The 27,888-nt window shown below is 50.2% G+C and overlaps 2 protein-coding genes across 8 annotated transcripts; one reads left to right on the top strand and one right to left on the bottom strand.

Moving 5' to 3' along the window:
* Positions 1–8: 8 nt before the first annotated feature.
* On the bottom strand, positions 9–18,932 carry FBXL12 (F-box and leucine rich repeat protein 12). 6 transcript variants are annotated; one of them, XM_039513865.1, is made up of 8 exons: positions 18,807–18,921; positions 18,272–18,349; positions 10,102–10,248; positions 3,753–3,860; positions 2,294–2,368; positions 1,598–1,749; positions 963–1,075; positions 9–589 (listed from the first exon to the last, which is right to left on the bottom strand). In XM_039513865.1, the coding sequence occupies exons 1-8, from the start codon at positions 18,895–18,897 to the stop codon at positions 451–453; spliced, it is 903 nt and encodes a 300-aa protein (XP_039369799.1). In that variant the 5' UTR covers positions 18,898–18,921; the 3' UTR covers positions 9–450. The 6 variants fall into 6 exon arrangements, 5 of the variants coding, with proteins under 5 accessions (XP_039369799.1, XP_039369798.1, XP_039369797.1 ...); XM_039513864.1 differs by lacking the exons at positions 10,102–10,248; positions 18,807–18,921 and adding an exon at positions 5,882–6,006 and having other exon boundaries at positions 18,272–18,298; XM_039513863.1 differs by lacking the exons at positions 10,102–10,248; positions 18,272–18,349; positions 18,807–18,921 and adding an exon at positions 5,882–6,071.
* On the top strand, positions 18,924–24,019 carry UBL5 (ubiquitin like 5). 2 transcript variants are annotated; one of them, XM_039513867.1, is made up of 5 exons: positions 18,924–19,037; positions 20,114–20,178; positions 21,157–21,240; positions 23,106–23,143; positions 23,742–24,019. In XM_039513867.1, exons 2-5 carry the CDS (start codon positions 20,123–20,125, stop codon positions 23,783–23,785), a joined length of 222 nt encoding a protein of 73 aa, XP_039369801.1. In that variant the 5' UTR covers positions 18,924–19,037; positions 20,114–20,122; the 3' UTR covers positions 23,786–24,019. The 2 variants fall into 2 exon arrangements, with proteins under 2 accessions (XP_039369801.1, XP_039369800.1); XM_039513866.1 differs by having other exon boundaries at positions 18,932–19,037; positions 20,118–20,178.
* Positions 24,020–27,888: the final 3,869 nt, after the last annotated feature.

Raw genomic sequence — 27,888 nt, 5'->3', positions numbered from 1 at the left:
AAAGAATCCTGTGGCACCTTATAGACTAACAGATGTTTTGCAGCATGAGCTTTCGTGGGTGAATACCCACTTCTTCGGATGCAAAAAATTGGTTTCAAGAAGGCAACTTTTCAACAATGTCTTTGTTTGAAAACAGTTTTTTGGATCAGCCCTAGGCTCAGGCTGTGGAGGTGCAGACTTTTAGCATGGGAAGTCCATTCTGGGTCCTCTCCAGGACACTGACCCAACGGCCCATGGAGGAGCTGGCAGGAAATGGACACACAGATAAAGGGAATATAAATTAAGAACAGAAGGGGGGCGGGAATACAAAGATTAGTATGATGTTCACAGCCTCAAAGTACGGGACCTTGGCTTGTATCTTTGTCACCACCAGGAGGCAGCGCTGGCTCTCTGCATTGACCGGCAGGTCCAGGCAGTGTGGCTGGGAGGTGGCTTTGGTCCGGTCTCTGCTCACGGAGGTGGTGCAGGCTTTTCACAGATGTAGTAGCACTCGTATGTGCAATGCACGTCGTTCCACTCCCCATAGGTCCAGACGTGCGCACAGTCCTCGTTCTGGCCACTGTTGTTGGGCTCCCCCTCCTTCCAGTACCTAAACACAGCAGGGCTACAGTTGGAGTGGCAGGAACGGGGTGCAGGGGACAGAGCGGGGTCAAAGCTGGAGGTGGATCGGAGCCATACACAACGGGGATTTGAAGCCGGCGTGTCCTGGAGTTAGGGGGACGCTTGGCTCAGAGACTGAAGTGTAGGCTCATTGCTGGTGAAAACCATCAGCCTTACACACCATGGAAAGTTGGACATCAATGTCCCATGCGGTTTCCCATGACCTGATCGTACCCCGATGTGGCCCGGCCCCATGCCTTCGGGCTCTCTCAACAGACACAGAGGCTGTTTCTGCAGAAGGAAGCCTGCGGCATTAAGGAAGAGGGAGAGTGATAGCCAGCAAGGGTCAGGCCCGCACTCACGTGAAACCGGTTGTGGAGTCGCTCCCATCGATCCATTTCCACTCCCCTTCTGAGTTCTCATCTGAGAGGCCAATCCAGAAGCGCTGGTTGCGTGTCCTGTACATGATAAAATTCTGCAGCCGGAAGTGGGGTGGGGGAGGAAGCACAGAGTCATCTCCTTTACCAGGATCAGCACAATTTTACTCTTCATTTCCATCACAGCAGAAGCGGGTCTGGGGGAGCCATGTCTATTCGATGTGTAACACACCCCACAGGGCTCTGCCACTACATACATCCAGGGACCCATAACAGACCATGTACCACACAGGACCAGGGTCTCACGACTCCTTTGTGTTGCTGGCACAAAGAGCACAAAAGCCTGGGACTGCTAATGGAGTTGCTCCTTCAGCTCAAGTGGTAGAAGCCTGTCCTTTCAGAGGTGATGCTGCCATGTTCAATTCCCACTGGCCACCCACAACAGAGAGTTGTTACATGTGTTACATGTTGGGAACCCACAGAAGGGTGATGCAGAGGTAACTGGGGGAAGCGGCTAGTTTCTGTGGGTGCTAACAATGCGGGAATGACAGAGGCCCTGAGAGAAAGCAGCCATGAGAAAGGAGCTCAGGAGTTTTCCATCCAGACTCTCTAGTCTTTACCTGCTGGGCGCGGCTGTTAACGATGGCCAGGCGCGAATGCTCCTCCTCGCACAGCACCTTTGCCCCCTGCCAAGACGTCTCACGCAAGGAGAAGTAGTAACATTTCCCGCTGAAGTATTCCCATTCCCGGGCCTCAGGTCCGCACGGGAACACTGGAAAAGGGAGGGACCAGCTGAGTCACAGACACCAACTGGGGCAGGTCTACCCTGTCCCATGTGGAAATGACAGCACAACCCCAGCTCTGCAAGGACCTGACTTCCAAGGCAGCGGTTATCGCTGGAACTGTCCAGTCACAATACTACAGGGGTTTGCTTCTGGCTAACAAAGCTGGGGCCCAGGCTCCAAAGCGAATAAATAGTTCAGAAGCCGGGATCCCCTGCGGCAGCATGAAGTGAGCCAAGGAAAATCAGAAGAGGTAATGCCCCAAAACTGCTGCTAGGATCCCTGGTGCTAGAGACTGAACAGATACCCTGCAAGGTGATGATCACAGCAGGGAACAGCAGCTGTGGCCAGAAGGAGCCAGGGCAACCCAGGGAGGTGGGCAGAGCAGAGGACAGAGGAGGGAAGAGGAACTGGGAAGGAAGAGGCTCCGGCAGGGGCAGTGTATAATGGGGAGGGCACAGCAGAGGCAAAAGGAGCCAGGAGCTGAGGGGAGGCCAGGGGGGAGCGGGGCATAGGGCAGTGCCCTGTACTTACATTTGAAATCGTTGCTGGAATGATTCCGTTTCAGCTCATTGCGCATTTCATTAAGTTGTGAAGAAAGCATTGAAACTAAAATTGAGGGGTGGAGGGAAAGGGAGGGGGGGAGAGAGAACACACGCCAGGTTATCTGACCCTGCTGCCACCCTAGTATGTCTGAGTGGCATTGAGTCATCTTTGGGTTTCAACACCCTTTACCCAGTGAGCTCACCAGCACTTGCGTGTGCTAGAAACGCCTTCCCAAGAGGCTTATTTAATCCATGAGGAAAGCCAGAACCATGCCCTTACAGCCAGTCGCAGGGCAAGGTGATCTGGGCACCTTAATGCACTAATTCTCCCGGGTTTACAACCTGGTTCAGCCTGGAATAGGAAGCAGGACTTAACAGGTTTGGTGGGAAACAAAAACACCTTGGGATACACAAAGGGAAAAACTGCCATTAGACAATCCCCACTGGGCACCAGAAATTCCAAGCAACTGTGACCTGAACCAAAGGCACCAGGGGAGAAAGGGGCAGGCGGCTTTGCAAAGGCTGTGATGAGTGTTTCCAAGGGTTTGTCCCCACGAGTAAGCATTGGTGCACTAGGGTAGCTATGCTGTCGTAGCGGTGCTGGCGTGAAAGGTGACTAGAGATTTGCACAACATCAGTGCAAAAATCCAAGCACAGAAAAGTCCTAACATGAAGCTCTGAGAATCCGCCTGGCCCTGGGGTTATGGCCACGTTCCGTATGACCAAGGAGGCTCGGATGTGGCTCCCTTGGGCTGGAGAGTGCTGACAGAGTAACCCCCTTGCTAGTGCTCAACGTGCCGCCTACGTCCAGCAGAACATCCCCAGCATCGGCAACAAGACCTCAGTGTGAGACAGTGGAAGGGTTAAACAAGTTTGACCTAATTGATCACCCTCTGCCCCCTCTCAGCCCAGCAGGCTCCCTTTGAGCAAGGCTTTCATGTACCTCATTGATGAAGATAACAAGGCTAGAGCGTCACACCTTCAGAGTCACTTCACCTGCCTCCCCTGCCAGGTAGAGAACAAGATGCAATACCACCCCCACTTCGCAGCTGGAGAGAAAGGGAGACGCAGAGAGGGCGGGGGCCCTGCTACCGAGGTGGACAGGCAGGGGACAGGGTTGGTCCTCAGGACACTGGATTCTATTCCTGGCTCTACCCCTGGCCTGCTGGGGGAGCCTGGGCAGCTGCTTCCCCTCCCACCCTGCGAGCTCTGAATGGCAGGGGCTGGCTCCCTGTGTGTCCACGCAGCACCCAGCGCAGTGGGGCTCTTGGATGAGCTCTTTGCTACTAGCAAGACAAAGAAGAACAAGGACCCAGGAGGAGTCAGTATCAGGGTTAGACCCCAGGGCTTCTGAGCACACAGACCCCACATCTCTCTGAGTCGCCCCAACTTCCTTCCTCATTAATGACGTGAAACGTTTCATCTCCCGAAGGCCCCATGCACGGTACCTCTGGAGAGTGACACCGCAAACAGGATGAGGATCAGCAGGTAAGAAAGCGCCAGCAGCACATAGACTGTGAGGGAGGATCTCAGCTTCTGCCCGAGGAAGTTCGTGTCTTTAGAACAGAATAAAGATTGCGAAGGGTCACAGACTGACAGGTTTGGCAGCGGCTCTGGTGCCGCTTTGCAGGAAGGTCCCATTTATCGTATTAACCCTAAATTAGATGGTTAATTGCTTGGTATAGAGGTCAATAGGGCGTTTATAACTACAACTTACAGCTATCTATCAGGTTTTTCTTCTTAGCCACACTGCGGTAGTGTCTGGGAGCCCCGATCCTGGATCAGGACCCCAGTGTGCTGGGCACTGAACAAACCCAGAACAGAGATGGGCCCTGCCCCAAAGAGCTTACAAGCTTCTCACCATCCACGAGACACTCCTCTCATGACTGTAACATGCTTATAATGGCTGGTAATAATCACGAGCAATGGAAGGGTTTAAGCTTCCATTCAGACTGTGACCAAGTATCTAAGGTTACAGTTTTGTTTAGCACATGCCCTCTAGAGGATTATTTTTTCCCCATCATTAATTGATGTTTAACAAACATTCCAAATTCATCCCAGGGAAATTAGGCCTGTGACTCAGCCTTTGGAGAGTGGCTCCACATTCCGGATGTTGTGCCCGGTTTAAGACAACTTAAGGGGGACTCTGGTTTTCAGACAATGCTGAGTGCCTAAACAACCCAGCCCCTCTGAGGCGTCTCGAGTCGGACACTCGCAGTCCTTTCAGAATACCAGGGCCCACGAGTCTTAATTCAAAGCAGTAACATCTCTACAGTGGGAGAAAGGCCACTTCCTTCTCTCACCTGCCAACAAACTATTTCCCTTTCATTGAAAAGCATAAAATACAGCTCCCAGCAGGGCCAGGATCCTCGTCCCAAACAGCCCCGCACAATTGGCACTAATTAGCCTGCCTGTCAGAGCAGAGAGGCCAAAGGCTGAATTGGCCAGAGATGCTCATCTCCCTTCTCGCAGGTCAGGGTAAGGAAAGATTTCTCTGCTGGATCTGTTCAGCAGAGGGAGCAGACTCCTAAGAACGGCCACACTGAGTAAGACCAATGGTCCACCTAGCCCAGTGTCCTGCCTATGAAAGCTGTTCCATACTCCTAATCATTTTTGTTGCTCTTCTCTGTACTTTTAAGAACTCTAATATATCCTTTTTGAGATGGGGCAACCAGAACTGCATGCAGTATTCAAGGTCTGGACATACTATGGATTTATAAAGTAGCATTATGATATTTTCTGCCTTATTATCTATCCCTTTGCTAATGGTTCCTAACATCCTGTTATTTTTTTGACTGCTGCTGTACACCGAGCAGATGTTTTCAGAGAACTCCCCACAGCGACTCCAAGATCTCATTCCTGAATAGTAAGAGCTAATTTAGACCTCATCATTTTGTATGGATAGTTGGGATTCTGTTCTGCAACATGCATTACTTTGTACAGGGGCGGCTCTAGGCATTTTGCCGCCCCAAGCACGGCAGGCAGGCTGCCTTCAGCGGCATGCCTGCAGAGGGTCCTGCGAGAGATCCGCTGAAGCCACGGGACCAGCGGACCCTCCACAGGCAAACCACCGAAGGCAGCCTGCCTGCTGCCCTCGCGGCGACCGGCAGAGCGCCCCCAGTGGCTTGCCGCCCCAAGCACGCGCTTGGTGTGCTGGTGCCTGGAGCCGCCCCTGACTTATCAACATTCAATTTCATCTGCTATTTTCCTGCCCAGTCAGCCAGTTTTGTGAGATCCCTTTGTCTCTCTTCCCAGTTTTGCCCTATCTTGAGTAATTTTGTATCCTCTGCAAACTTTGCCACCTCACTGTTTACCTCCTTTTCCAGAGCATTTATGGATATGTTGCACAGCACTGGGCCCAGTACAGATCCCTGGGGGACCTCGTTATTTACTGCTTTCCACTTTGAAAATTGACCATTTATTCCTACCTTTGTTTCCTATCTTTTAACTGGCTGCTGATCCGTGAGAGGACCTTCCCTCTTATCCCATGACTGGCCACTCATCTGGTCTAGAGACCCGTTTCTCTCTTTCCTCCCATTCCTGAGCTATTGGATGGAAGGGAAGGAAGAGGGCTTACCTCTAAAAATGCGCAGCTCATCTTGAAGCCTTTCCTTATCCATGCTGTAAATGATTCCTGGGAGGCAGAGGTGACTTTAAATGGCATTAGAACATGGCAAAGTGGAACCCTGCTCACAGGAATATCTAGAATAGAAAATTCACAATTCTACTAGGAATGTTAAATCCAGAGGTTAATGTATAACCTGCAGTGCCCACACCATGTCCCAGGCAACTTGCCCTCTAGCCCTGGCCATTTGGACTGCTTCCATTTCAAACAGGGTCCTGATAACTTCTCTGCTCAAACAGATTAAAAGGTCTCGGCTGGCCAATCAGCTCATTCTTTCTATTCAAAACTCTCTTGGTCAATTTTAAGTTGTGCAAGAGCAATAATACAAGATGTCTGGTTCCTGAAGCTGCTCCCCTCATGCAGGTAAGAAAAAATCCAGCTTGGTCACAAAAGCAGGGTTTGGAAAGCAACAGCTCACAACCTTGTTTCTGGAAGAAAATCACAGCACTCGACTTTGGAAAGCAGTTGCTAAGCACTCGCAGAGTTGTTCCATACAGAACCGGCAGTGTCCCAGTGGACATGCTTACACAAGAAGATAAAATGGATCCCAGGCTGATCATTGTCCTACAAATATATGTATTATGGAGCTATAGTCCTTACTTTGTAATTGAAGCGTTTTCAGTTCTAGGTACCCAATTCCCCTGCTCCTTGTGCAGTCATTTAATTTGGTGCAAGATGCAATCAGATCAGAACGGTAGTGTTTTGCACTCCCTTTGCACTGGTATAAATGCCTGCACAAAGGGGCAGGATAAAGGAGGATCAAGTCTTAAGTGCTCTTTCAACCCCTTTTCCAACTCTCAAAAAAGCTTTGTTTGAGCCCAAAATCTCACGTGCTTAGTAAGAGTCTCATGGTAATTTGTAATGTTTGAGGTCATGCAATGTTTTTGAATGATGGAACTTGGAAAAACAAGTACAGTCAAACCTTGCAATAACGCGCCCTGCCATAATGCGAAATCGCATATAACGCGATCATAAGTTGGCTCCCTTTTAAGGCCTAATACCAGTGGTCCCCAACGCCATGGCGCCCGCCAGGACATTGACGTGCCCCCGCCTAGTGCCCAGCAGGGGAGAGAAGCTGCGGCTCCGCGCCTGCCGGGGACAGAGAACTCTGAGGCTGCGGGTGCCGGTGCTCACTGTCCCTGGCAGGCGTGGGGCCGCGGCTCCCCTTGAAGCCGGAGAGAAGCTGCGGCCCCGCGCCTGCCGGGGACAGAGAACTCCAAGGCTGCGGGTGCCGGTGCCCACTGTCCCTGGGAGGCGTGGGGCCGCGGCTCCCCTTGAAACCAGAGAGAAGCTGCGGCCCCGCGCCTGCCAAGGACAGAGAGCACTGGGGCCCGCAGCCTCAGAGTTCTATCCCTGGCAGGCGCAGGGCCGCGGCTTCTCTCCCCTGCTGGGCACTACAGGCACATCAATGCACCGTGTTGGGGACCACTGACTTAAACTGACTGGCTTTTTTACCGCGACCCTGCTTTTATCGCAATGGAATTTTTTGGACCCAGACATCGTGTTATAGCAGGGTTTCACTGTAGCTTTTCACTGTGAGGTCTCAACTGTCACTTGTCTCCTAACTCCAAGACATCTTGTTGCAAGGATGTTGGGTTTATTTTACCCCTCGGTGTCCAGTACAAACACACATGGGCCTCAGGTCATCTTCCAGGAGTAATTTTTGAAAACATCTTTACTGATATAACTAAGGCACAAATGGCATTTAGGTGCCTAAATGCCTTGCACAGGCAATAGGACAGTGGTTCTCAAACTTTTGTACTGGTGACCCCTTTCACACAGCAAGCCTCCGAGTGTGACCCCCCCATACAAATTAAAAACACGTTTTAATATATTTAACACCATTATAAATGCTGGAGGCAAAGCGGGGTTTGGGATGGAGGCTGACAGCTCGCGACCCCCCATGTAATAACCTTGTGACCCCCTGAGGGGTTCCGACCCCCAGTTTGAGAACCCCTGCAACAGGAGGAGTTATTTGTCTACCCACCACTTGTGCCTTTAATAATCTCGCCCCTGGAGAAATCTTGGGAGGTTTGTTTGAATTCTTCCATTTTTTTCTGTGCTGTATCTCACTGTAAAATTTAACTGCTTCCAGCTAAGTCACAATTCATCTAGTGAATGTTTTATATTCATTTAATGTCGCTGTCCAAATGCAATTATTGATGTAATGCTCATTAACATATGGCTATATTTGTGCTGTTTATATTAGCCATTATTTGTACTGTGATAGCACCCAACGATCCAGTCTGAAACAGGAACCTTTCTATGCCAGGTGACGTACAGACACGCACAGTAACAGACAGTCCTTGCCCTCATAGCTTTCGTTCTAAACAGACAAGGCACACAATGGATGGGAGGGGAAACAGAGGCAGAGAGAAGAACTGACTTGCCCAAAGTCATCTAGTCTCAGCAAGTTGCCAGCACAGCCCTAGGACGCCTGTGATACCCAGACTCCTTACATTAATGCAGCTGAATGGTCTGATAGTACATGAAAGGTAGAATTGCTGTTCCCTTGCCATTCCATGCTTAGTACGTGCATGTTCCGCAGGTGCCCTGGGATAGAAAATCTCAGTTGAGAAACTGGCAAGTTGGGACTTATAAATATTAAACGAGACTGTTCAGCACACGATGCTGGCGGACTGCAAACATCCCAGTGCTAACAACTGTAGAGAACATTTTGATTTCAGCAGGGGAGCTGGAACAATGTTTATAGTGGGGGTACTGAGAGACTTGAACCAAACTGTAAACCCTGGGTATAATGGAAACCACTCCAAGCCGGGGGTGTGGCAGCACCTGTAGTTACAGCACTTACAGATTCCAGAGTCCCAGCCTGGACCCATTGAACTGTGGTAAGAGCTGGACTGACTGATTTTGCTGTGCTTTTGATTTTCATTTTTGCCAATTTGTTTTCATGTCTGTAGTTAAAAAGGGACCAGATGCCCCAGTGGCAGATGCTATGGAAGGTAACATAGTTCCTTGCAGCCTTTACTCTATCTTAAACCTTTGTGTTTGCGATAAACAGGTATCAGTAGGTGTGACACTTCCCAGGGTGCCTGGGTTGTGAGGACCCTTGCTCCCACCTCTGCTTAGCATGAGGAAGCCTTGTCTGTGCCAGCTCAGAGTGAGCTCCACAAAGCCCCCGGCCATAGGCAACAGAGGCATTCCTCTCAAGGCCTACGCAGGCCCTGCTCTCTCTCCAGTTTAGTGATAGAGACACTCTAACCCCTGTGTGTCACTCTGGAGCGACCAGCCCCTGGTCCACTGGACACCTGCGGAATTCACAGATCCGATGCTACCAACACCAGCTTACCCATTTCCCTTCAGATCACACTCTGCTTAACATTCAGCACAGAAGTATGTTAATAGTGACAACAGGTAAAAGTTTATGAAATAAAGAGCAGAGATTTCAATGATCACAAGCAGAGGTATTAGAAAGAAATGGTGACAAGTAAAATAAAATTATAACACACATTCTAGAACCTAGATGACTTACTTAGCTAGTTACTTTCATGTCTTCTAGTATTGCTTACCAGCATTTTTCAGCCAGTAGGCTGTAATCACTTTTCAGTTAAACAAGCCACACACTCAGCTTGTCTACTCTGTGAATAATACCTTGTGTTTCCTTGCATTCTCCTGATATACCAGACTAATTCTTTGATTTTAGTCATAAAGAGGCCACACTTTGCTGTGTTCCCTCGTGTAGATTTTGTGTTTTCCTGTAGACTTTGAAATCTTGATTAGCTGGTAGCTCCGTATGCAAACAGACTTATATTGTAAGATATGCAATATTCAATGACCACTTAGGGAGATAAATGTCTACTATCCCCTGCCTGAGCAGAACTTGTTTATCACCTTCTAGTGATCTGTCTTAACTTACACACCTGAAGAACACACATTTCAGTATAAATATATAACTTTGTCTAGAATATGCTTACATACATTTCACCATGATTATGACCAGTGAGCTTTCAGGGGAAACCTCACATGCCACCCTTTGGTGAATTACTATGCATATGCCTGACCCAGGGAATCCTTGAAACCTTGTGCACCCCCGCTGTGCCCTCTGCCAGTTGGCACCATGGGGTCACAGTAGGTATTAAACAAACAGGCTGGAACCATTCCCAATGCAAGGCTGGGGCCCTTGCCACTGTTTATTTTCCTAAATTTTGCACTGATCTTATTTTTGTATGACCACAAAGACACGATGTCAGCCCAAGGCACACAGGGCCGTTGTTGCCAAGATGCACAGATTTCACCACACGGGTTCAGTGCCTTCCAGGTCTGTTGTTTGATCTGAAAGCTTCTTGCACAACCTATACCTGGAAAGGAGGAAAACAGCCGATTAGAAAAATTTGTTGTTTATATAAAAACACAGGCCTGCGACTGGGGCTTAACTGAGAAGTTAGCCCGTCTGATGTATTTTCCAGACCACAAGTCGATGAATACGCTAGGGAATTCACCAATTCAGCAGCTGTGTGTCACTCTCTTCTCATGCACCTGCCTGACAAGCAGACAGTCTTGCCAGGAAAGAAATGGCAATTTGAATCAAAATCACAGGCCAGTGGGTTGGAGGGGAATTCAGAGAGAGCGAGCTGGATCTGGTGATACTGCGAATGCTAGACCTTTCACTGGGCCTACGTCATGGCATCTATTCACTGTGATTAACGTTAGTCATAAACTGATCACATGAACTTCTGTATTCTAAGCAGGCTCGGCTGGCTCTTCCGTCCAGTGGCAGAGGCTGTTAAAGATTAATTGACCCAAGGAAGATATTATATAGGTATGTACAGCACCTATCTATAAACCCAAAGACTAGTTGTTGTTAAGAGACATCTCACTACGGAGCTCACATTTGTCACAATCCTCTCCTCTGGAGCCAATTTTTAAAATATATTTAGGACGCTTCCTGGGTGTGACACTGCACCCCATATTCTTCACAGTGATATGATGATATGATTATGACATAATTATGATGTATTTGTGCAAGTCATGTGAGGGGTCATTTGAAAAGTGATGATTTGTGTGCATGTATCATTTTTAAGAAAACATAAGAACATAAGAATGGCCATACTGGGTCAGACCAAAGGTCCATCCAGCCCAGTATCCTGTCTACTGACAGTGGCCAATGCCAGGTACCCCAGAGGGGGTGAACCTAACAGGTAATGATCAAGTGATCTCTCTCCTGCCATCCATCTGCACCCTCTGACAAACAGAGGCTAGGGACACTATTCCTTACCCAGCCTGGCTAATAGCCATTAAAGGACTTAACCGCCATGAATTTATCCAGTTCTCTTTTAAACCCTGTTATAATCCGAGCCTTCACAACCTCCTCAGGCAAGGAGTTCCACAAGTTGACTGTGCACTGTGTGAAGAACTTCCTTTTATTTGTTTTAAACCTGCTGCCCATTAATTTCATTTGGGGCCCCCTAGTTCTTATATTATGGGAACAAGTAAATAACTTTTCCTTAGTCTCTTTCTCCACACCACTCATGATTTTATATACCTCTATCATATCCCCCCTTAGTCTCTTTTCCAAGCTAAAAAGTCCTAGCCTCTTTAATCTCTCCTCATATGGGACCCGTTCCAAACCCGTAATCATTTTAGTTGCCCTTCTCTGAACCTTTTCTAATGCCAGTATATCTTTTTTGAGATGAGGAGACCACATCTGTACACAGTATTCAAGGTGTGGGCGTACCATGGATTTATATAAGGGCAATAAGATATTCTCTGTCTTATTCGCTATCCTTTTTGAATGATTCCTAACATCCTGTTTGCTTTTTTTGACTGCCGCTGCACACTGTGTGGATGTCTTCAGAGAACTATCCACGATGACTCCAAAATCTCTTTCCTGATTAGTTGTAGCTAAATTAGCCCCCATCATATTGTATGCATAGTTGGGGTTATTTTTTCCAATGTGCATTACTTTACATTTATCCACATTAAATTTAATTTGCCATTTTGTTGCCCAATCACTTAGTTTTGTGAGATCTTTCTGAAGTTCTTCACAATCTGTTCTGGTCTTAACTATCTTGAGCAGTTTAGTATCATCTGCAAACTTTGCCACACTTTTTATCCCTTTCTCCAGATCATTTATGAATAAGTTAAATAGGATTAGTCCTAGGACTGACCCTTGGGGAACACCATTAGTTATGCCTCTCCATTCTGAAAATTTACCATTAATTCCTACCCTTTGTTCCCTGTCTTTTAACCAGTTCTCAATCCATGAAAGGATCTTCCCTCTTAACCAATGACAACTTAGTGCTCTCAGACCCCAGAAAAGGTGTTGGTTGATATAGACAACAGTATGGTGGCCATGGAAGTTGGAATCCGCTAAGGAGTGTGTAACAACTCACCTGCCAAATCAACCAGCCCTGAAAGTGGATGGCGCTGGGTCGTTGGGCCCATAACCAGCCGTCACCGGCAACGAGAGCCACGGGGGCTACGCCGCGACGAGTAGGAGGGCCACTGCGGTGTGCCTTGAAGCCTAGGGCGCGGGCCCGGGTGGAGCCGCCGCAGGTGCAGATCTTGGTGGTAGTAGCAAATATTCAAACAAGAACTTTGAAGGCCGAAGTGGAGAAGGGTTCCATGTGAACAGCAGTTGAACATGGGTCAGTCGGTCCTAAGAGATAGGCGGGCGCCGTTCCGAAGGGACGGGCGTTGGCCTCCGTTGCCCTCAGCCAATCAAAAGGGAGTCGGGTTCAGATCCCTGAATCCGGAGTGGCGGAGATCGGCGCTGCAAGGTGTCCAGTGTGGTAACGCAATCGATCCTGGAGAAGCCAGCGGGAGCCCCGGGGAGAGTTCTCTTTTCTTTGTGAAGGGCAGGGCACCCTAGAATGGGCCCGAGCCTTGGAAAGCATCACGGTTCCGGCGGCGTCCGGTGAGCTCTCACTGGCCCTTGAAAATCCAGGGGCGATGGTGTAAATCTCGCGCTGGGCCGTACCCGAATCTGCAGCAGGACTCAAGGTGAATAGCCTCTGGCATGTCAGAACAATGTAGGTAAGGGAAGTCGGCAAGCCGGATCCGTAACTTCGGGATACATATTGGCTCTAGGGGCTGGGGCACAAAGTGGGGCTGGGTGCGACTCTGGACGCAAGCCGGGCCCTTCCTGTGAATTGCCCCAGCTGCGGTGGACATCGCTTGCCTCTCCCCCTCCGTGGGGACGGGTGGGAGGCATTCTGCCTTGGCCGGCGCCTAGCAGCTGACTTAGAACTGGTGCGGACCAGGAGAATCCGACAGTTTAATTAAAACAAAGCATTGCGAAGGCCTGTGGTGGGTGTTGACGCGATGTGATTTTGTATCTGAAATTATGAATATTGACTATGTAGCTGTATTTCAAATGTAGTTACACCTGGATAATGCTCATTAGACAAGATGCTTTCAGTCTAGAAATGGGGCAGTGGCGGATTAGCCACTGGGCCTATGGGGCCCTGGCCAACTGGGGGTCCCTAGAGACCCTACGTCCCAACCCCGCTCCCTGGCAGCAGCACTGGGTGGGCAGGGTCGGCACGGCAGGGGAAGCTGGAGGGAGAGGGGGGGCAGGGGAATCCCTTGCACTGGGACCCCCGCTGTGGCCCCAGAACTGGAGGAGCTCTTGCTACCTGCCGCAGCCTCAGGGCTGGGGGAGCTCTCACGCCTTGCTGTGGCCTGGGGTCCTGGTGGCGGGGGGTGGGAGGCAAGAGACAGCGCTTTTCTGGTCTCGGGGCCATGGGGGGCATGCAGAAAGTAGCAAACGGGTTGTGGGTCTGCACTGGGGGGGAGAGTGGAATGGGGGAACACTAGACAGAACAGGAGCGGGGCCCCAGGCAAAGGAGGAAGAGGTGGGTCTCTCCATACAACACAAGCAGTATCGCTGATCTGTTAAAAAACACAAGTCGACTATTGCCACATTTCAGTCAAAACCTGACAGCATGAGACGACTTTACAGATCTAAAAGCATTTTTATTTTATAAATAAATTTTACATTTGATTACAGAAAACAACTCAGCAGATTCAAAACCTCAGTGTGCCCCAGAATGGAAACTTCATAACAGCCACCATTTTAATGTCAGCCAAAACATGCTAACACGGACTCAGGGCTTTGTAACAGCGGGTGAAGATGAGGGAGTATTTAAACAATGGAAGGCACAAGCAGCCATGCACAGCAACGTAACCCAACAAACCAGGTGCAGGATCTGGCTGCTGGCGGCCTGCTAATATTACTCAAATATAATACCTGAGATCTACGCTCTAGTTATTCGCATACATTTGGGTCTGGTCTATGCTACAGTTAGGTCAATGCAAGGTGACTTACGTCGATCTTATTCGATCAGCATCTACCCTATGATGATGCTCCTGACAAAGTAAATCACCCGCTACGTCAACTTAATAATTCCACCTCCACAAGAGGCATAGCATTTAAGTCGACATAGTTACTACGATGCAGTGTCAGTGTAGACACTGTGTTAATTACATCAACTTTAATGGCCTCCAGGAGGTGTCCCACAATGCCACACTACTACCACTCTAGTCACTGTTTTGAACTCCACTGTCCGGTGGCCAGGTACTCGCCACATACCTTTTCAATTCATTTCCTGTTTGGAGAGCTCACCTAGCATCTGCCCAATTGACCATGCTGGTTCCACGCAACAAACACACTCCTGCCTTGAGTACACAGGAGGTGGTGGATCTCCTGGGTCTCTGGAGAGAAGCAGCTATGCTGGCACAGCTCCAATCCAGCCATAGAAATGTAGATATCTACAGACAGATGGCTTGGGAGAAGGTGGAGAAGGGCTACAAGAGGGAAACGCAGCAGGGCCACATGAAAATCAAGGAGCTGCGGCAGGCAAACAGTTGCTCTGGTGCAGAGTCGCAGATATGCTGCTTCTACAAGGAGCTGCATGGCATCCTTGGCGGTGACCCCACCACCACCCCAAGGGCCCTGTGGATACTTCGGAGGAGTCAGAGTCATGCACCACTGGCGTGAACCCTGCATACAAGCTGTTGGACGAGGAACAGGAGGAGGGGTTTGGGGGACAGGCGATCGGGGATCCAGTGGTGTCTTCTGACCAGAGAGAGCAGTTGAGCCCCTATCATCCATCCAGCTGGAAAGCCTGAGAAAGGAAAAGGAACTCTGGTAAGTATTTGCTTGTCTTTGCAGGCGCACATCATCATCTCAAGTTTTTCAGGTTTTAGGAGAGAAGAGATAGCAACTCTCTATTGGTTCTATTGGTCTGCCTTCATTCCCTGCTGTACAGTTACAGAGAGACCCTGCGAGACAGGAGTTTGTTTACAGTTTGTTTATGTGCACGCATCTTCCAGAGATCTTTCCAGAACTTTCTCGAGTTTAGGTTGCAATCCTCTGCCGAAGGTTTCTTTCTGGGAGGGGCTGCCTTAGGACACACTCCACACAACACAAGCACCAGCAGCAGCGCATGGCATCAGGACAGCCAGCGCACAGCGATGCGTGCAGGAGCGTTGTCAGCCTCCTTTCCCGTTCCGTTCAGATATAGCTATGCAGTCTAAAGCCCCCATTTCCCATGGCAACACTATTCAGCTCTGCTGCCCCATCTGCAACTGCCACCCGCCCGTGAGCTACCCCAAGTTATTGTCCCAACTCGCTCCGCCCCCCGGGACGTACTCATCATGCCTGGGACTGCTGCCCAGCTCTATGGATCCCAAGGAGATGGGAGAATGTTGTGCTTGTAACTTGTGGGGCCGTGAATGCATTCACAACAGTACCTCTGTCCACTGTTTCTTTTGCAACTGCAAACGTGGCCTTGATGGTCTCTCCATCCACCCTGAAAGAGCGGCTGGCCCAGATAAGCAGGAGAAAGAAGAGGACAAGGGCAGACATGTTGCAGGAGGTCCTGTAAGGTTCTGCTGTGTCAGATTCCAGGCTTGGAGGGTGACGCTCAGGGACAGAATGCAGAGCGATAGCAAGGACAGGAAAAACAGACAGGTAGAGATGATGGTGCTGCTCAAGGAGCAAACACACATGCTGCGATCTCTGACTGAACTTCAGGCTGAACAGATGTGTGTTTGCCTCCCCCTGCAGCACACAGACAAATGCATTCCAGGACTTCCTTATACTTCCCCCTCCCGCCACATTCCACGTATCCTTGAGGTCGCAGCAGAACTCCCACCACTCCACCCTGCAGGACAGGACACAATCACAGTCGCATATGCACTGACCTGTGTGGCACATGGTTGGTGTCTGTGTTTGTGAAATGGACATGATGGGTTCTTTCCCCTTAAAGGTTCTGTTCCCTGCATTTAAAATGTGTGTTTGCACAATCCTTTGTCCACTTCCTACTAGGTATGTTTTGGAGTATGCTCATAGCACAGCAATGTGGTTAATGCCTTTTGACCTGAGTTAAATTTTATCTAGAGTCCAAGGTTTGGGCAGCCAAACACTTCTGTGCATCAGGATGACAGCTGACTTGCTCCCTCGTGCTTGGGGATAATTCACCTGTTGCCTGATGGTGTTTAATGTGAGACAGGGTTAAACTTAAGAGAGAACCCCCTGCTGCCAAACTGGTTCTAATTTAAATAAGCTCATAGGGCCACTGGTCCTCATATGCCACCTTTCCACCGGGCCTTGTTATTTTCTTAGTAGGAGAATGTGAGAGATCACTTCAGGATCCCAGCCAAGCAGACTGCAGAACTGAATTTCTGCTGGCCTGTTTTCAGGTGATACAAGCTGTCAGGATGGTCCTCGTCCTACACTGCTCATCTCATTGTTTTAGCCAGAGAAAATTCTGCCTCCAGACAGATAAATGCAACTGCCACTGGGAGTACAACCCTGCCCAGAAGAAGCAATTCTGGGAATTATTTCATGGGGGTGAACACCCCACATCTCACCCTCATGTGTTCCATACAACTCCCCATTGTTAACATTTCGTCTCAGAATGTGTGTCAGGGAGCACATTAGAAACGGCAGTTGGGCAAACTTGCCTGAATTTTATGTACTGTCTGGTCTTCAAAGTCAATCCCATCTAAATTGAGATTCCTTAACTGGGGGAGTGTCTGGCACACAGCAACAATGGCATCAGGGGAAAGCTTAAACCTGGACTCGAGGCGGAGGGTTTCCAAGCATTTCAAGGCTGCTAAACAAGCCAGGCCTGCATCTGTTAGGGAACAAGTATTGCTGAATTCCAAAGAGCGGAGCTGTTTCATATGGCGCCCGATGAAGTGAATAGCAGCATCTGTAATGACACATTTGCGCAGGACCAGGCATTCCAGGTCCTCCAGATATGGGGCTGCTCTCTGAATTCCAGTATCCGTCAGCCGGTAGGTTCCAGAGAGGGTCAGCGTCCTTAGGCTGGTCTGAGATGATATGTTAAGCAGATGCTGATCAGAAAAGGCAGAGACGTTATGGATCATGAGATGCTGCAGTTGTGGCAGGACTCTGGGAGTCTCTGGAGATGCAGATCTTTGGAACCACACAGCAGGGATCTCACACTGGCTCAGCTTCATGCTCTTTAGAGAAGATGGTATACAGTCATATGGGAGCCGACGGAGGTCAGCCTGGGTCAGGCAGAGGTGATAGAGGCTGGGACACTGCTTCCCGAGTGCCTGCAGCAGCGCTGGGGAAAGGAACTCATGCTTTCTCATTGAGTAGAGAGCTCCTCCCACTTTCAGTACCCTCAGGCTATTGCGCAGGTACTGCCTTAGCAGGTGCCACAGGATCCTGGAGCTGAGCTGAGCACAAGAGAGCAAGCAACACAGCACTTAGCACCTTGACGAGACACGGAACAAACTCAACAGAAGCAGTAAATGAGCAAGGAAAGGCCCAACCCTGCTCTTCTTCATATACCTCTTTCCCATTCATCTTAAAGGAAGATACTCCACCCCCGTAGGGTAAGCCACAGGCACGACCCTGCAGCATAGCTTCTCTTACCCTGACTGCTGCAGCTCCTTTCCCTATGAGTAACCTCAGTCCTTGCTCTCCACACTCCAGCATGTGCCAGATGCTGGGGCTGCCTTCTCCTCCACATACACAGTCTCTGTCCTCAGACACCATCCCTGACTCCAGGGAGCTACTTAAAACAACCCTCCTGGTTTTAAATGCTCTTCAGAAACTGGTCCAGCGGATCTCATGGCCTCTCTGCCCGTCTAACACTAGCCTCCTATACGCAGCTCCCTCTCCCAATGCCCCATATGTGCAAGATCTGCCCCTGGGATATCCTCACTGTGCCTCTCCTCTTCCTTCTCTTCTCCCATTCACCATCTCATGTTGAATCCCAGATGTAGGCGCCTGGTCCCCATAGGCCCCTCTGTCCCTTCCCCTGGGACAACATTTATCAGCCCCTTGGAGCGGTTTCGAGTGGGAGACACGCTGCAGGGACACAGCTGGGCTGGTACCTTGTAGGGCCTTAAATCCACAAATCTCCAGAGCATCTTGTCCTGTACCAGCCTGCGCCAGCGTCTGCAGACCCTGTGGGAACAGCAGCATCCATGCTCAGTTTTGGGGGCACAGGAACGAGCTCATCCACCGGGGCATGGAGGAGTCCCCAGGGCCTTTCCAGGGGGCTGGACTGGGCCCGGGGGATGGGGATGAGGGGTGGACAGAGCTGCTGGGGGCGGACTGGACCGAGCCGCGGGAGAGAAAGAGAGAGAAGGGGGTTTGGACCGAGCCGCTGGGGGGGGAGGGCGGTTTGGACCGAGCCGCGGGGGGAGGGGCGGTTTGGACCGAGCCGCGGGAGGGGAGGGGCGGACTGGACCGAGCCGCGGGGGAGGGGCGGTTTGGACCGAGCCGCGGGGAGGGGAGGGCGGGCTGGACCGAGCCGCGGGGAGGGGCGGGCTGGACCGAGCCGCGGGGAGGGGCGGTTTGGACCGAGCCGCGGGAGGGGGAGGGGCGGACTGGACCGAGCCGCGGGGGGGCCGCGCCCGCACCTGGCCCCGCGCAGCCGCTCGTGCAGCGGCAGCAGCCCCAGAATCTCCAGCAGGAGGGAGTCGGGCAGCGCCCCCAGACCCGCGGCCGCCGCCATCGCCAGGCACTTCCGCTTCCGGGTCAGCCCGGCCCCCACACCGACTTCCTGCCGCTAGCAGCGCACTTCCGCTTCCGGGTCAGCCCCCAGCATCTCCTCGGCACTTTCGGCAGCTGCGAGGCGCCGGCGGGGCAGCGGCGGTGGGTGACCGGGGCGGGGTCGATGGGGCCGGCTCGGCCCCGGCCCGCCCCCGGCCCCGGCCCCGGAAGGGACCCTCCCCGGCCAGAGCCTTCTGCCCCCCGACCGCCTGGGGTCACCCCTCCCAGCTCGGAGGAGTCACCCTCCCCCCACGCCTAACGCCTCCCCCAGCCAGCCCCCGCCCCTCAGCCAGGCCCGCCCCCGACTGCCTGGGGTCAGTCTCCCCTCCCCAGCTCTCAGCCCCAGTTCTCCCCAGCTCAGAGTCACCCCGCCTCCCCAGCCAGCTCCCTGCCCCTCAGCCAGGCCCGCCCCCGACCGCCTGGGGTTACCCCCCCCGACTGCCTGGGGTCACCCTCCCCTTCCCAGCTCAGGGGTCACCCCGCCCCAGCTCTGCCCCTCAGCCAGGCCGCCCCCGACCGCCTGGGGTCACCCCTCCCAGCTCGGGAGTCACCCAGCCCCCCTGCCCCTCAGCCAGGCCCGCCCCCGACTGCCTGGGGTCAGCCCTCCCTCCCCGCTCTCAGCCCCAGTTCTCCCCAGCTCGGGGGAGTCACCCCACCCCACGCCTAACACCTCCCCAGCCAGCCCCCGCCCCTCAGCCAGGCCCGCCCCCCGACCGCCTGGGGGTCAGTCTCCCCTCCCTGCTCAGCCCCTCAGTCAGTCTCTCCTCCAGCTCGGGAGTCACCCCGCCCAGCCAGCTCCCCGCTCTGCCCCTCAGCCAGGCCTGTCCCCGACTGCCTGGGGATCAGTCTCCCCTCCCCAGCTCTCAGCCCCAGTTCTCCCCAGCTCGGGGAGTTACCCCGCCCCACGCCTAATGCCTCCCCCAGCCAGCCCCTGCCCCTCAGCCAGGCCCGCCCCGACTGCCTGGGGATCAGCCCTCCTCCCCGCTCTCAGCCCCAATTCTCCCCAGCTCGGAGGAGTCACCCCACCCCACGCCTAATGCCTCCCCCAGCCAGCCCCGCCCCTCAGCCAGGCCCGCCCCGACCACCTGGGGTCAGTCTTCCCAGCTCTCAGCCCCAATTCTCCCCAGCTCCGGGGGTCTCCCCTTCCTCCACCCCTAACGCCTCTCGCTTCCCCCCAGGCAGGCAGGATGATTGAAGTTGTCTGTAACGACCGGCTGGGCAAGAAAGTGCGGGTCAAATGCAAGTATCCTCCGGAGGGGATGCTGGGGGTACAGCTTGTGGGAGCCTTGGGGCGTTTGGGAATGGGAGCTTCCATCAGTGCCCTTTCCTCTCCTAGCAAGAGCACCCTACCCTGTGGGAGATGCCTGTCACGGAGTCCCCGGGCGATGCTCTGGCACTGCTCCCTACAAAGCCAGTCAGGACTCTGGTGAAGTCTCCTCTCTATGAGCAGACTGTCTCCAGGGCAAGAAGCTCACACGGCTTCACCTTCCTGGGTCTGACCTTGGAGCATTCAGCCTCCAGCATCCTCTGCCCCTCCGTGCGCTTCCCACAGCGAGTCCGCCCAGGCTGGGTCCTGGGGGATCCAGAGGGTCCTGCACCCCCACTCCTCAGTCAGACGTGACTCTCAGCCAGCCAGTAAAACAGAGGTTTATTAGATGACAGGAACACGCTCTAAAACAGAGCTTGTAGGTACAAAGAACAGGACCTCTCAGTCGGGTCCATTTTGAGGGGCAGTGAGCCAGACACTGATGTCTGCCCCTCACTCTGTCCCCAGCCAGCCCCAAACTGACTCACCCTCCAGCCCCTCCTCCTGTGGGCTTTGTCCCTTTCCCAGGCCAGGAGGTCACCTGATTCCTTTGTTCTCCAACACCTTTAGCTATCACCTTGCAGGGGGGAAGGGCCCCGGCCATTAGTTGCCAGGATATAGAGTGTCAGCCCTTTGTTCTGCAACAATTACACCCCCTTATCCCACCACCTAGAGACTTAAGAAAGGCATAGGGGAAACTGAGGCACCCCTACAGTATTCAGAGGAAACGTTAAGAACAGTCCCACTTCGTCACAACACCGTGGTGGTGGGTGTCTGTAACATGACAGGTGGGGAAGGCAACTATAAATGTGTAGCCCCTTGCAGGGGAGTGGGATTCTGGCCCTGGTCAATGTCGCATTCTCCAGGCGCTCGATACCTGGGTGCGAATGTAGTTTCCTTAACCCTGTTGCTCAGCACTGAGGACACAATCGGTGACCTGAAGAAACTCATTGCGGCTCAGACTGGGACCCGCTGGGACAAAATTGTGCTGAAGAAATGGTAAGTGGGTGAATTAAACGCAGGGGCGACGGAAGGAAACATCTTAGCACAGGAGTGGCCAGCCTGAGAAGGAGCAAGAATTCACCAATGTACATTGCCAAAGAGCTACAGTAACATGTCAGCAGCCCTCCATCAGCTCCCCCACCCTGCTCCCAGCACCTCCCACCCACTGGCAGCCCTGCTGATCAGCGCTGCCTCCTCCCTCCCCGCACCTCCCAATCAGCTGTTTCGTGGTGGTGCAGGAGGCTCTGAGTGGGAGGAGTGAGAGTACAGCAGACCCAGGAAGGCGTGCAGTGGGGGCAGGGCCTGTGGCAGAGCCAGGGGTTGAGCAGTGAGAACCCCTGGGCACATTGGAAAGTTGGCGCCTGTAGCTCCAGCCCTGGAGTTGGTGCCTATACAAGGAGCCACATATTAACTTTTCAAGAGACGCATGTTGGCCACCCCCACCTTAGCAGGCTTGATGTACTGGGACTCCCTGGAGCTACAGATTTCAATCCCAAGCAGGGTCATTTTAGTTCTTCGTCCTCCCAAGGCAGGTAAACTGAATTCTGTGCACTTCCCTGCATGTGGGTGTGTCTGGTGCAGTCTTCAGCTACAATCCACACCCCTCACACCACACATACCCAGAGATGGCTGTATTTGAGATAATATGTCTCAATAGTTTGTGATGCACTCTGGGATGGAAAGCTGCATATGAATGCAAAATCTTAAAGAATACAACAGAAAGGGTGATCCTAGGGAGAGGAGGCATGAGGTGTAGACTTCCAGTGAGTGTTCATTTAAGATTTCTTTTTAGGTTCTGAATTTGTTAATTCTCAGATGTTTCACATTCTGTACCTTCCCCATTGTCCAATGTTTCTGGACAAACCTCTCACTTAACAACGTCTGAGAGGCAGGCCAGTGGCTCTAAACTTCATAAAACAAAAGTGTAAATAACTACAAATTATTCTGGATGAATGCTACTGAGGGAGTTTTCCTTCATATTCTCATGTGCAGTGACATTCGACTCAAGATTTTTACTTGGTTCTCTATCTTTTTTTCAGAATTTCCTGCTGTTCCCCTAACAGGGAATGGCTCACTTGATGATTACGTGTTCTGGTCATTCCCTCTGAAGCACCTGGCATTGGTCACTGTCAGAAGACAGTATACTGGGCTAGATGGACCTTTGGTCTGACCCTGTATAGCCAACTGTATGTGAAGTTATATATTTAATACTGTAACTGCACATACAGGTTTCAGAGTAGCAGCCGTGTTAGTCTGTATCCGCAAAAAGAACAGGAGTACTTGTGGCACCTTAGAGACTAACAAATTTATTTCAGCCTGAGCTTTCGTGAGCATTACACTAATTGAATCTATTTCCCTATGTTAAGTTCTCCTCACACCTTCTATGGGTCATCTTAATTATCACTTCAAAAGTTTTTTTTCTCCTGCTGATGATAGCTCATCTCAATTGATTAGACTCTTCCTGTTGGTATGCATACTTCCACCTTTTCATGTTCTCTGTATGTATAAATATCTCCTGTGTGTTCCATTCTATGTATCCGAAGAAGTGAGCTGTAGCTCACAAAAGCTCATGCTGAAATAAATTTGTTAGTCTCTAAGGTGCCACAAGTACTCCTGTTCTAACTGCACATAGGCAGTCTCTTCCCTTTCCCCACAGAATTCATGACTGGCATTTGTTAAAAAACACTGTTTTTCAGAAACCTGTTTTAACATTTCAGTGATTTTCTAATGTAGTAACTGATACCAGCAAACCTCTGGGCACTATCACAATTGTTCCATTCTTATTGACTGCACTTCCTTTTGTTAATTCTTGTATTACACTTCTGTTCTTGACTAACTTCCTTTTAAAAACGTTTGTGCAGGTACACAATCTTCAAGGACCATGTATCACTGGGAGACTGTATCCTTGAACATTAGAATAGTCTGAGTAAACTGTAGCTTCTGGGGAAACCCTTTGTCTAGTTAAAATAACTGTCACTTACAAGATCCACCACCTAAGTAGTGGAGTGACAGGCACATTATAAATACATAGCTAGACAGAGACCTTTTCTAATCTGACATAGTTGCTTGTCGCAAAACAGAGGTCTTGCTTATCTTCTTGGGTACTGGTGACTGATGATATTGGTAGGCCATCATAAGATAACTGGTGAATTTATAGGAAAAAGTCCCTTACTAAATTGAGTGGGGTGGCATATGACGGGGACTAATTTGCTAAGTTAAGATGCTGCTGCTTCTAACGTTGATGCTTGCTAACGTCTCATATGACCCATGTTCCCTTCCATAACACTAGCAGTTTAGTTTGTCCATTTGGGACAGAAACACACACCAGTAGTAAAGAGGGAAGGAGAATTCTGTTGTTGAGAATTTGTACAATGTATCAAAGAATACATTTGCTGCTGTAGTTTATTTTGAAGTATTGAGCTGGTAGAAACTTAATGCCTTCTTCCATTTGAGTTTGAGCATTTCCTGGGGAATTCCCCTTAACTCATTCCTTCCAGATGAAATCCACGATGGCATGAACCTGGAGTTATATTATCAGTAGCCTTGACTCTAGCTGCAGTTGCATATGGCGGGCATCACTTTTCTATTTTTTTTCTAATATAAAACTTGTCTATAAACTTTATTTCATGTAAGGTAGAAATGAAAAGCTCAAGTTGTGCATGTAGTTTTATCAGATGTCTTTAGCTTTGATGGCAATAAAACTAGCTGCAAACTTGTAAGAAGGTTGATTTTGTTTTAAAAAATTGTTCGTAATAAAAGTCTCCTGACAACTTCAGTGTCCTGCTCCTGGCTTTTTAAGTCAGAAGAAATCTCTCTTCCTCAGTAACTGCCACAGGAGCCCTAATTAATACAGCTGTTGGAAGCAGTGGTGTTGTTCTAGGCCATTTAACTTTCTGGAATAAGATGAATCCATCTGCTGAGAGGGACTCTGTTCTAGCTAGCTTAAGCAGCACAAACCCAAGCAAATGTATCTGTCCTTTTAAATTTAGATTTTTCTCATTTTTAAAAGAAACTTTGCAGTAGTTCTGTGGTTAAGCTATGATCCAGGCAGGAACATGCAAACAGCAACTCCCATCATGTTTCTTTCTGTAACAGCCTCTGCCCAAGCTATGGGCATCCTATGTTGGTAGGTACTATAACCTTGTGCATGCTCTGCCCTGTCATTCTCACTGAACGTTCAAACAACCTCTCCCCACCCCCAAAAAAACCTCTCTGAACTGTTCATTCAGCTCTGTAAACGTAAATGATTGGCTAGGATCCTGAGAATTTACATCAATGAGACATAATTGGCAGCAAGACTGAGAGGAGAGCAATTGATTAAAAAGCACTTTAACAAATAACAGCAATAGTAATAATAGACTTCTGAATACGTTCATTCTTAACTCAGGCTGTCTCCTGGTTTCCATGGTAAAGTCTGGTAAGATTTCTCTCACAGCTGTTATATTTATCCCCTTGAAACCCTTTTCCTGGCTCCTTTAACATAATTTTTAACTAGACCTACCCTATGCGTCCTTGTAGCTCTACTGGAATAAGGAACCAGTTGCATTCTCAGCCAAACAAACTGAAATATCTTCTTGAATTCCTATCTCTTTGCTTGTAGCTGCTCCGTCTGCTGGACTTTTGGTGACTTACTTTCTCAGACACCTGTGCTTCACTTTCCTCTATTTTACCTGTAGTGACTTCTCCCCTTGTCTTCTAAATGTTGGTTATTCATCCCTTTGAGCTATTTTTAATCATGCATCAATGGAGTTCCTTCCTGCTGCTCTGTGTGAGAAACCCTGAAAATATGAAACAATCAAAGATCACCCAGCAGTTCACAAAACAAAAATGGAAACCAAGTTAATGACCAAACATACATGTAACCCATGTCCCATGATGCTTTTCATCCTGAATCCAAGATGTTTTTAAGACTAGAAATTTTATTTTAACAAATAGGGAGGAACTCACTGAGAATTTGAAAGTGGAAGGTAGCTTGGGTGAAAGTGATCATGAAATCATAGAGTTCACAATTCTAAGGAAGGGTAGAAGGGAGTACAGCAAAATAGAGACAATGGATTTCAGGAAGGCGGATTTTGGTAAGCTCAGAGAGCTGATAGGTAAGGTCCCATGGGAATCAAGACTGAGGGGAAAAATGACTGAGGAGAGTTGGCAGTTTTTCAAAGGGACACTATTAAGGGCCCAAAAGCAAGCTATTCCACTGGGTAGGAAAGATAAAAAATGTGGCAAAAGACCAGCTTGGCTTAACCATGAGATCTTGCATGATCTAAAAAATAAAAAGTCATATAAAAAATGGAAACTAGGACAAATTACAAAGGATGAATATAGGCAAACAACACAGGAATGCAGGGGCAAGATTAGAAAGGCAAAGGCACAAAATGAACTCAAACTAGCTACGGGAATAAAAGGAAACAAGAAGACTTTTTATCAATACATTAGAAGCAAGAGAAAGACCAAAGACAGGGTAGTCCCACTGCTCAGTGAGGAGGGAGAAACAGTAACAGGAAACTTGGAAATGGCAGAGATGCTTCACCGAGATGTCTGAAGGAATGGCTAACATACTCAATGCTAATGGGAAGGGGGTAGGTTTAGAAGAGAAAATAAAAAAAGAACAAGTTAAAAATCTCTTAGAAAAGTTAGATGCCTGCAAGTCACCAGGGCCTGATGAAATGCATCCTAGACTACTCAAGGAGGTAATAGAGGAGGTATCTGAGCCTCTAGCTATAATCTTTGGAAAATCATGGGAGACAGGAGCGATTCCAGAAGACTGGAAAAGGGCAAACATAGTGCCCATCTACAAAAAGGGAAATAAAAACAACCCAGGAAACTACAGACCAGTTAGTTTAACTTCCGTGCCAGGGAAGATAATGGAGCAAGTAATTAAGGAAATCATCTGCAAACACTTGGAAGGTGATAGGGAATAGCCAGCATGGATTTGTAGAGAACAAATTATGTCAAACTAATCTGATAGCTTTCTTTGATTGGATAAGGGAGAAGGGGTGGATGTGGTATACCTAGACTTTAGTAAGGCATTTGATATGGTCTCGCATGATATTCTTATCGATAAACTAGGCAAATACAATTTAGATGGGGCACTATAAGGTGGGTGCATAACTGGCTGGATAACCGTACTCAGTAGTTATTAATGGTTTCCAATCCTGCTGGAAAGGTATAACGAGTGGGGTTCTGCAGGGGTCTGTTTTGGAACCAGCTCTGTTCAATATCTTCATCAACGACTTAGATATTGGCATAGAAAGTATGCTTATTAAGTTTGCAGATGATACCAAACTGTGAGGGATTGCAACTGCTTTGGAGCATAGGTTCAAAATGAAAAATTATCTAGAGAAATTGTCTGAGGTAAACAGGATGAAGTTTAATAAAGACAAATGCAAAGTGCTCCACTTAGGAAGGAACAATCAGTTTCACACATACAGAATGGGAAGACACTATCTAGGAAGGAGTATGGCAAAGGGATCTAGGGGTTATAGTGGACCACAAGCTAAATATGAGTCAACAGTATGATGCTGTTGCAAAAAAAGCAAACGTGATTCTGGGATGCATTAACAGGTTTGTTGTGAGCAAGACATAAGAAGTCATTCTTCTGCTCTACTCTGCACTGGTTAGGCCTCAACTGGAGTATTGTGTCCAGTTCTGGGCACCACATTTCAAGAAAGATGTGGAGAAACTGGAGAGGGTCCAGAGAAGAGCAACAAGAATGATTAACGGTCTTGAGAACATGACCTACGAAGGAAGGCTGAAAGAATTGGGTTTGTTTAGTTTGGAAAAGAGATGACACAGACAGGGGCGGTTGCCGGTCCTGCGGCTCTGGGGGACCTCTTGCAGACGTGCCTGTGGAGGGTGCGCTGGGAGGGCGGCAGGCGGCTCTGACGGACTTTCCGCAGTCGGGAGGTCCACCGGGGCCGCGGGACCAGCGAACCCTCCGCGGCTCCGGTGGACCTCCCGCAAGCATGACTGCGGAAGGTCCGCCGGAGCCGCCTGCCGCCCTGCTGGCAAAATGACGCCCCAAGCGCGCTGGGGTCTGGAGCCGGCCCTGGACACAGAGGGGACATGATAGCAGTTTTCAGGTATCTCAAAGGGTGTCATCAGGAGGTGGGAGAAAACTTGTTCACCTTCGCCTCTAAGGACAGACCAAGAAGCAATGGGCTTAAACTGCAGCAAGGGAGGTCTAGGTTGGACATCAGGAAAAAGTCCCTAACTGTCCGGGTGGTTAAACACTGGAATAAAGGGCCCAGGGAGGCTGTGGAATCTCCACCCCTGGAGCTAGTTGGGGCAGGTTGGATCAGTGTCTGCCCGGGACGCTCTAGACGGTATCTGGTGCTGCCATGAGGGCAGGGGGCGGGACCCGGTGACCCTCGCGGCAGGTCCCTGCCAGCCCTGGAGTCTATGGAGCAGGTAACGCTTCCGGGTGCGCTGGGGGCTGTCTCCCCGCGTGGCTCGGCATAGGAACGCCCGGCAGCAGCGTTCTCGCCTTGTCCCTCCCCGGCTTCCATCCCCGTCACGTGGTCCGGAGGCTCCGGAATCGCTTCCGGAATCATTGCGGCCTTTCGCCCGTAGCCAATCACTGATCTTCTGCGCCAATGAGACAGTGTCTAGCGAGGGGGCGGGACCTCAGCTCTTTTGGACCAA

The sequence above is a fragment of the Mauremys reevesii genome, linkage group 25, assembly GCF_016161935.1.
Source record: "Mauremys reevesii isolate NIE-2019 linkage group 25, ASM1616193v1, whole genome shotgun sequence".
NCBI lineage: Eukaryota > Metazoa > Chordata > Testudines > Geoemydidae > Mauremys > Mauremys reevesii.
The sequence above is the reverse complement of the archived record's forward strand: the minus strand, read 5'-3'. Positions and strand labels throughout refer to the sequence as shown.